Raw genomic sequence first — 10,389 nt, forward strand, 5'->3', positions numbered from 1 at the left:
GATGAGGCCAGATAATTTTGATTCCAAAGCCTGACAAGGACATTACAAGAATGGAAATTATAGACTAATCTTTCTCATGAACAAAATATTAGTAAATAAAATTCAAGGATGTACAAAAAGGTGGTACACCACAACCAAGTGGAGTTTTGTTCCAGAAATGAAGATTGTTTTAACATTTGAAAATCAATCAATACAGTATACCACATTAACAGTAAAAAGGGAAAAAAAGCACTTGACAAAAATTAATACCTATTCATGATTTTTTTAAGTCTAAAACTAGGATACAAGGGAACTTTATTTGAATCAAGGGTTATGTACAAAAAATCTAGAGAAAACATCGTATTTAGTAGTAACATATTAATAAGGACATTCACTGCCATCGCTTGCATTTAATATTGGTACTGGAGGTCCTGGCCAGTGCAGGAAAAAAAAAGAAGTGGAATAAAGAGTGAGGGCTTCCCTGGTGGCGCAGTGGTTGAGAGTCCGCCTGCCGATGCAGGGGACACGGGTTCGTGCCCCGGTCCGGGAAGATCCCACATGCCACAAAGCAGCTGGGCCCGTGAGCCATGGCCGCTGAGCCTGCGCGTCCTGAGCCTGTGCTCCGCAACAGGAGAGGCCACAGCAGTGAGAAGCCCGCGTACCACAAAAAAATTAAAATTAAAAAAAAAAAGAATAAAGAGTGAAATATGTGAAGATTAAATAGGTAGAGTTTAAACTGTTATTATTTGCAGACAAAATAATTGTGTATTTTAAAAATCCAAAAGATTCTGCAGATAAGATGTTTAGAATTAGTAAGTGAACTTAGGAAGTCACTGGATACAGGACCAATATTCAAAAATTGAATTTTTTTCTATGTAGTAGCAACAAAGAATTAGAACATAAAAAATTTTTAAATACCATTTATAGATCAAAAATTACCAAATACCTAGGAATAAATTTAATGAAGGATATATAAGTGTTCTACGTAGAAATGTGTACAGAGAAAGAAGATCTAATAAATAGAGTATGCTATATTCACAGGTTGGAAACTCAATCTTGCAAAGATGTCAGTTCTTCCCCCAACTGATCTATAAATTAAACACAGTGTCAGTCAAAATCCCAACAGATTTTTTTGTGGAAACTGATAAGCTCATGAAATCTATATGGAAATGCAAAGGACCACGAATAGCCAAAGTAGTTAAGAACAAAGCTTGAGGACCCAAGACTTTTTCCAAAACTCCAGTACTTAAAACAGAGTGCTATTCACCTAGCACCCAGATCTTGGTTTCTAAATATTATTCTCCAATAAAAGGAACCGAGGCTCTTTGAAAGAAGTGGTTAATTCCACAACTGGAGCATGGAAAATACAAGATGAGCTTGTAACATCTTTTGGTGCCAGTGAGCTAGGAAATGCATGGGAAAGGATGAGAGCATGTTGAAAGGACATAAGTATCAACCTGAAGGAGGGCCTAAAAGCCTAAATCAATTTGAGCAACAAAATAAACAGTGATCATATTAAATTATAACCCATAGACTAACACAAATGAGTCCATGCTGATATAAATAAATGAAGGAGAAGGGGCATCTCTTCCTTACAGAAGAATCCCAGTTAATGTACAAGGAATTAGGGAACTACAAAACCACCACCAGGCAAACACTGCAGAATTGTTGCAAGCAAGATGGATGCTAAAATCAGTGGGCAAAAGCTTGAGAAAAATATAGGATATTTTCATAGTTTCAATGTGTCTCCCCCAAGATATTGATCAGTTGCAAAGGGGAAAATAGTAACTTTACAGTGGAGAGACCCAGTAGACATTGCCATAACCAAGTGATCATGGTCGATATGTCAAAATCCTGAAAAACAAGGAAAAACTAAGGAACTGTCACAGATTTGAAGAAACTAAGGAGACACAACTAGATGCAGGCTGGGGTCCTGGATTGGATCACAAGATAGGAAAAGAACATTAGTGAAAAAACTGGTGAAATTCAAATAAAGTCTGTTTGGTGAGTACTATACAAGTATTAATATCAAAACATTAGTGTTAATTTCCTGCTTTTGATCATTGTTCTATGGTTATGTAAGATGTGAATGTTGGAAAACTGGGGAGAGAAGTATATATGAACTCTGATATTTTTTGCAACTTTCCTATAAGATCATTTCAAAATAAAAGGTTTTTTTTTTTTTAAAACTGGCATGGTATTGACACAAGATGCATTGGTTTCCCAGGGTTGCTGTAACAAAGTACCACAAGCTGGATGGCTTAAAACAACAGAAATTTATCAAACTCTCACAGTTCTGGAAGCTAGAAGTTCGAAATTAAGGTGTTGGCAGGGCCATGCTGCCTCTGAAGGCTATCTAGGGGAGGATCCTTCCTTGCCTCTTCTTAGTTCCTGGTGGTTGTCAGCAATCCTTGATATTTTTTGGCTTGTAGCTGCATCACTTCAGTCTCTGCCTCTGTCTTCACCTGGCCTTCTTCCCTGTGTCTCTGTATATCCTCTCCTCTTCTTCTAAGGACAACAGTCATATTGGATTTATGGTCTACCCTAATCCTAATGTGACCTCATTTTAACTACTAAATAGTCTGCAAAGAGGCTATTTCCAAACAAGGTTACATTCTGAGGTAGCAGTTTGACATTAATTTTGAGGGGACACGATTCAACCCAGTACACAAGGATGGGCAGATAAACCAGTGGGATAAAACAGAAACTCTAGAAACAGAACCACACATTGGTCTCACTTACAGCAGATGTGCCATTGCAACACAGTGGGGAAAGAAGTGTCTCTTCAATAAAGCAGTCAAATGAAAATCTGCATGTGGATAAAAAGAACTTTGACCTCTACCTCACATCATACATAAAGACTAATTTCAGATGGATCATAGACCTCAATGTGATAGGTAAAATAACAAATTATTTTCACGTTACACACAAGAAATTATCTTCATTATCTGGGGGTTGGTAAATATTTCTTTAACTGGACACAAATTAAATTAAAAAGCTTTAAATTAAAAGCTTTTGTTCATCAAAACATAACATTAAGAGAATTAAAAGGCAAGCCATAGAGTATTGCAGTACCCAACAGAGGACTTGCATCTAAAATATTTAAACAGCTCCTACAAATCAATAAGAAAAATATAGTCAACTCATTTTCTTAAATGGACAAAAGACCTGAACAGGCATTTCGTAAAAGAAAATATCCAAACGGGCAATAAGCATATGAAAGGGTCTTAAACATCATTTGGGAAATGCAAAATTAAAACCAAAATGAGATACCACTGAACACCCACCAGACTGGCTAAAAAATTTTAGACTGACCCTACCAAGCTGTGGCAAAGATGTGAACAACTAGAACTTTCATGCACTACCCATAGGAGTAAAACTGGTACAAGCACTTTGGACCAGTAATTCTACTCCTAGATACACACTCAACAGAAATGAGTCTATATGTCCACTAAAAGACATGTAGAAGAATTTGTATAGAGGCTTGATTCATAATTGCCCCAAACTGGAAGTAACCTAAATATTTGTCAACAGTGGAATGGATAGTTTTACATTCATTCGTAAAATGGAACACTATATGTCAGTCAAAAATATAATTACTGCAACAACATGGATGGATTTCACAAGTAATTGTTGACTGAAAGAAGCCAGCACAGGAGAGTATATACCAAATGATCCATTTATGTGAAGTTCAAAAACAAGCATAGTTAATCTACAATGATAAAAATTAGGATAGTGTTAGGGGTGAATATTGATTGGGAAGAGTCATTTCAGGGATGCTGGAAATGTTCTATGTATTGATCTGGGTGATAGTTACAGTGGTGTGTATAATTTTTTTTAATACTTATCTGTATTCTTGAGGCTTTTGCACATTATTAGATGTATATTATATTGATACTTCGATTTTTTAATTAGGAAAAATGTGATATATTATATATTATTGAAATAAGTGGACTATTGTCAATATAAAAAATTGAGTCTTCTTTAAAATATTTGAGATTTTGTTTTAATGAGATTTCACTTGACCTTATATATTTGGATAACATTCTATGGTTCACTGGTCACTTTCTCATAACATGGTAACAGATATGTCATTTGAGTGTATTCTAGAATAAAGATTCTGGATTTTAAACCATAAATGATATAAATTAATACCAAAAATAAGCAGTTTTAAAATTTTTGTCAAATTCTTATATGGAAATCTCAGTATTGCATTTCTCATTTCTGTCTTTTAGGCTAAGACATCAAGCACACAAAGAATTTTATGCCTACAAACAGGTGAGAGAGATTTACTTAAGATTAGCTTTGATCATGTTCTTCACCAAAAAAAATGAGACTTCAGGTTTCCACTCATATTTTAAACTGGGACTAGATTTACTTGTGTTCATTTTAGCATTTTGCTTGCCAATTTGCCATACAAAATACTTCAAGTGTTCCTTTTTTTTTGACTGTGTTGAGTCTTCGTTACTGTACACGGGCTTTCTCTAGTTGCAGCAAGTGGGGGCTACTCTTCGTTGCAGTGCCTGGGCTTATTGCAGTGGCTTCTCTTAAGTATTACTTGAAGTTATAGAAAGTTCAGATGATAAAATAATATAACGTAACAGGGAACTTTGGCCAATATTTTGGTAAAGAGAAATGCTATAGCTTAAAATCCTTAAACTTACTATCATCCTAATGGAGTTCAGAGATTCCATTAAATGAAATTTTTACCTTCTTCATTAGAAGACATACTAGTTCCTCAGAGGTAACCAGCTGTATTATACTGATCTCATCTCCTCCCCTTTGTACTTTAAATGTTAGTTCACGTCACACTACTGGAAGTCCAGATACTTCAGTCATTGCTATTAACTCCTAGCCCTTTGTACTATCCCTTTGCTGATATGTTCTTTAAGGTAATAAATTTAGCTTTTCTTGAAGGCCAGTAAAATTTGTTTTTTCTTCCATGTGTCATCCATTAATATTTTACCACTGATACCAAACAGTGGGCCTAGGTGTTCCTTAATTTTCTTTTGACCCTGAGCATGAAATTATTTTGTCGTCCGTAGCAATTTAGGAGCGGGGGAGAGGTGGGGGTGGGGGCCAAGCTTCAGTTTATTTGGGTCTTTAATCTTGCTGACACTGATGTTACAGACCATGTCGTCATTTTAGGATTACATATCTTTTTGTCCATGTCTCTTTGAAATCTGAGCTCATTGGTGAGTTCCTTAGATGTCCACACTGATGTCCACAGGTAACCACACGTGTCTCGTGTGGGATTTAATATACAGAGACGAATGTCTTAGTTTTCTAAAGGAATGAATCTTTTTGTCTCAATTTTTGTCTCAAATGGTTTTTTGAGGAACCTCCACACTGTTTTCCATAGTGGCTGCACCAACTTACATTCCCACCAACAGCGTAGGAGGGTTCCCTTTTCTCCACACCCTCGCCAGCATTTGTTATCTGTAGACTTTTTAATGATGACCATTCTGACTGGTGGGAGGTGATACCTCATTGTAGTTTTGATTTTCATTTCTCTGATAATTAGTGACGTTGAGCATCTTTTCATGTGCCTGTTGTCCATCTATATGTCTTCTTTGGAGAACTGTCTATTTAGGTCTGCTGCCCATTTTTCAATTGGGTTGTTTGTTTTTTGTTAATGAGATGTATGAGCTGTTGGTATATTTTGGAAATTAAGCCCTTGTCAGTGGCATCATTTGCAAATATTTTCTCCCAGTCCTTAAGTTGTCTTTTCATTTTGTTTATGGTTTCCTTTGCTGTGCAGAAGCTTTTAAGCTTGATTAGGTCCTATTTGTTTAGAGATGTTCTTTTTAAATAGTCATCTGCCCTCTTGTCATTTTGCATTATTTTTAACTGATATCCAGTCACCACAAAGTCAGGTTAGGGACAGCACCTGGATGAGTTTTAAACCTATTTACATAATTCTGGATAGAGCTAAAGTTTTCTGAGGATACTGATGTATAATAATAAGCAAAGCTTCCAAAATTAAGATTGACCTTACTTTTCAGTCTTTTATAAATTACCAGTCTGTCCCATGAGTCAATACTGTGTTTTACCAAATCATGAGGCAAGCAATCTCATTTACTTTCCCCCCATATTAGCACATACTCCAGATAGGCATGTGTTAATTTCTTCTCCCAAAATTTAATCTATTCTCAAAGAGATTTTAAAATTGCTTTTCAGGAGAATACTACACCATTGCTCAAGTTAAAAGAATGTTGCTAAAATGTTCTATCTCAAACTGTAAGAGATTCTCTCTAATACTGAATATGAGGTGAAATGAGCTATATACAGAAAAGAAAAATATTTGTAAGAACAATGAGAACTCTTTTAAATTACAGGTTTAAATGGGCATAAAAGCATACTTTTTTTTGTCTTACAGGTTATATTAAAAGAAAAAGTAAAAGAACTGAATTTACATGAGGTAAGTTGCCTATAAGTATTTTAATCTGCTCTTGAGTATATGCTAACAGAAGTGGTATGCTGTGGTATGCTTAAACATCTATATTTTCAGACACTGAAAAAAATTGGGCTTATTTTGATCAGCTTAATAGAATATTTGAGGGTGAGGTCAAATAAAAATCAATTTTGTGAAGACTTATAAGAGTGTAAAATAACTCATTTTTAATAGGAATGGTGCCAGCGTAAGATTTCATAGCAGCAGGGATGCTGCTTGCTGTCCATGCTATACGAGTAGGAGATAGATATAAACAAGTTTTTCTACTCAAGATGAATTTGCACTAATTTCACTCTTGAAAATGTTCCCAGAAGTCCTTTCTTACCAATGGCACAAACAAGGCAGTGATTACTTCATGAAGGTGGGGGCTTGGGGAGGTGAGACAGAGAGATGGGATAGGAAAGAACATATAGGGAGAGATATGAACTCTTGGACTTGTCTAGTAATGAGGTTGCGTGGTTGGGGTGTTCACTGTATTGTTGTGCTTTCTAAGCTATATACAGATGTGTATGTGTATCCTGCTATGCACCTTAAGACACGTAGTCTATAGTAATTCTTGTTTATTTTATTCCTTGTCTTGCCACTGATTTCAAATGCTCAGAGTTTTTATTTTTAATTTTAGGGCCCTTTCTCTTCCACCCTTTCTGAGTTTTTTAATTGGTGTTTAAAGCAAGGACTTGAAAAGCTACACACTGTCATATCTATGTTTTATATAGCATAACTGTGGTGAAGCTACATTACCAGTCTCTTCAAAGAGAGTTAATTTGTGAAATTATTTGAATAATTGTAAAAAAAAAATAATGATTTATATTATTGTTGAACACTTTGAAATTATCTACTGCTCTTTTTTTAAAATATTTATTTATTTATTTGGTTGCACTGGGTCTTAGTAGCGGCAGGCGGGCTCCTTAGTTGTGGCATGCATGTGAGATCTAGTTCCCTGACCAGGGATCAAACCCAGGCCCCCTGCATTGTGAGCTCAGAGTCTTAACCACTGTGCCACCAAAGGAAGTCCCTCCTTTGCTCTTTCTGCATATTTTTTATCAAAGAGTTGATATGGTACAGCATTTCAGAACTAACCTTGGATTAAACTCAAGCATCAAATACTGTTTGATTTTTAAATTTTTCCTAAAACAGTAACAGAAAGTGATCCTCTTCTGTTTGGAGTCTTTTTGATGACCATAAATGAAAAGATCTAATTCTGACATACATTAACAATACTGAATAACCATGTTTGTCAGGAATAGAAGTCTTCCTTATTGATTTGACCCATTAGTTTAGAATCTTTATCCTGAATAAGTGAATTGTGTTACATCATTACTTATCAGAGTTAGTATCCCAACCGCACCCACTAATTCCAGTTTCACTGTGCCTAAGAAAACCTAACCTTGCTCTACAACTTGTTTCCAGAGGCCAGTCATGTACTTTTCGCAGTTCGGTCCTTTTTTGATGCACTTCTTTGTGTTGAAACTATTTTGTCAAACTTCTTTGTGTGTGTGCATTCCTGTAGCCTAATTATACAATGATACATAGCTTGTTCCTGTGTAAGCACACGTAATTTCAATATGAATAACGTTATTAGTGAATAATTATAATAGTGGAAAATCAAGAGACAAGCTAAATGTCCATCAGTAGTGTAACAAATAAATAAAACATGATACACTGGAAGATTATCCATCAAGAGAGGAAGGGAGGGAGGAAAAGAAGGAAACCTGATACAGTGATTCATACAGTGAGGTACTATACGGCAGGCAAAATTAAGGAACAAGCTCCCTCTATAAACACGTCAACCTAGATAGATCTCTAACGGAATCTTGAAAAAGCAAGTTGCAAAATGATATAAATGTTTATATCATGTATGTAAACTAAGATAAACACATTTTTCATGGATTTATATGCATACTGCATAGTGTTTGAAAAGGATGCATAATGATCACACAGAGGAGGAGAGAAGAGGGAAAAGATTAGGGGAAGTTGGTCAAAAGGGATATTAATTTCATATATAATGTTCTTAATTTTAAAGAAGGAAAGTAAGTTAATATATTATTTTAAAAATACAGTTGAGGAATTCCCTGGAGGTCCAGTGGTTACGACTCCGTGCTGTTACTGCCAAGGGCCCAGGTTCAATCCCTGATCAGGGAACTAAGATCCCACAAGCCACGTCGCAAAAAAAATCTAAAAAGTACAGTTGAGGGCTTCCCTGGTGGCGCAGTGGTTGAGAGTCCGCCTGCCGATGCAGGGGACACGGGTTCGAGCCCCGGTCCGGGAAGATCCCACATGCCATGGAGCGGCTGGGCCCATGAGCCATGGCCGCTGAGCCTGCGCATCCGGAGCCTGTGCTCCGCAACGGGAGAGGCCACAACAGTGAGAGGCCCACGTACAGAAAAACAAAAAAAGTACAGTTGACCCTTGAACAACATGGGTTTGAACTGCACGGGTCCACTTATACGCAGATTTTTTTCAATAGTGAATACTACAGTATTACACGGTCTGTGGTTGTTTGAATCTGTGGATGATCCCACATGCTGTGCGGTGTGGCCAAAAGTTATTAAAAAAACAAAACAAACATAAATAAATAAATTGCATCTAATGGAGTCTTGGTATCAAGAGAAACAGAAAAGTGCCATGGAAGCTGTGACACACTGGGGCATGCAAGGTCCTGTGTTAAAGAAGTTGTCAGCATTCAGCTCTAGCTAATTGTTACCATAGGGGAATATAGGCTATTGCCAACTATTGCCAGATCTGGGGTTTTTTTTAAGAAAAGCCTGAGAGCCTTGACATTAGTCTGTGATCTGCTTGTCATTTGCATTTAGTCTTTGATTTGTTCACCAGTGTCCCCAGCTCTGGTTATGGTGAATGGTTGCTTTCTCCACTTAATTTCTTTTGCACCTTTATCAAAAATCAAATGGCCATATTTTTGTGAGTCTATTTCTGGATTCTCTATTCTGTTCCATTGATTTCTGTGCCTATGTCCCTTCACCAATACCACAGTCTTGATTACTGTATTTTTATACCAAGTCTTAAAATCAGGTAATATGATTCCTCCAACTTTATTCTTCTTTTCCAAAACTGTTTTAGCTAGTCTGGTTCCTTTGCTCTTCCATGTAAATTGTAACAGCAGCTTGTCTATCTGTACACACACAAACAACAACAAAAATCCTGCTGGGATCTTGATTAGTATTGCATTAAATATATAAATCAGGGGGAAATTTGGTATCTTTACCATGTTGAGTTTTCTAATCTGTAAACACATTATGTCTTTATATTTGAAGTGTTTTTATAGACAGCATATAGTTAGGTCATGTTTTTTAATCCACCCTGCCAACCTGTCTTTTAATTGATGTGTTTAGACCATTTATTTTCAATGCAATTATTGATCTGTTTGAAATTAGGTCTACTCTTCTACTATTTATCTTCCGCTTTTGCCCCTCTTTCTTATTCCTTTGTCTCCTCCTACCTTCTTTTGGGTTATTTGAACATTTTTAGTATTTTATCTATTGTGATTTTGTCTTTTTGTATAATTTTCTAGTGGTTACTTAGGGATTACAAAATAAATACCTAGAATCAATTTTTTAGCACTTCATTTGTAATGTAGAAACCTTATCACCATATAGATCCCTTTACTTTTACTCCTTTATACAGTAAGTGTCATATTACACCTATATACATTGAAAATGGCATCAGACAGTGTTACATTTTTTACTTTTAACCATCAGATATATTTTAAAGAATTCAGGAGGGGACGAATAGTTTGTTATATTTATCCAAATACTTACCATTTCTGTTGCTCTTAATACCCAATTTTCCAAGTTTCCTTCTTATGTCACTTTCCTTCTATGTGATGAACCTCCTTTAGCAATTCTTTGAGAGCAGATCTGCTGGCTATGAATTCTATTAGTTTGCCTTCATCTGAGAATGTCTTTATTTCACCTTTTTTTTTTTTTTTTTTTTTGCGT

General features: G+C 35.9%; 1 protein-coding gene across 1 annotated transcript in view; it reads left to right on the top strand.

Moving 5' to 3' along the window:
* RNF24 (ring finger protein 24) overlaps window positions 1–10,389 on the top strand; it is a 132,717-nt gene that overhangs the window by 106,797 nt on the left and 15,531 nt on the right. Inside the window, exons 3-4 of the mRNA XM_024743273.1 lie at window positions 4,215–4,257; window positions 6,359–6,400. Of these exons, the coding sequence (XP_024599041.1) occupies window positions 4,215–4,257; window positions 6,359–6,400 (85 nt within the window). The remainder of the gene's footprint in view (window positions 1–4,214; window positions 4,258–6,358; window positions 6,401–10,389) is intronic.

The sequence above is a fragment of the Neophocaena asiaeorientalis genome, unplaced genomic scaffold (assembly GCF_003031525.2).
Source record: "Neophocaena asiaeorientalis asiaeorientalis breed wild unplaced genomic scaffold, Neophocaena_asiaeorientalis_V1.1 scaffold82, whole genome shotgun sequence".
NCBI lineage: Eukaryota > Metazoa > Chordata > Mammalia > Artiodactyla > Phocoenidae > Neophocaena > Neophocaena asiaeorientalis.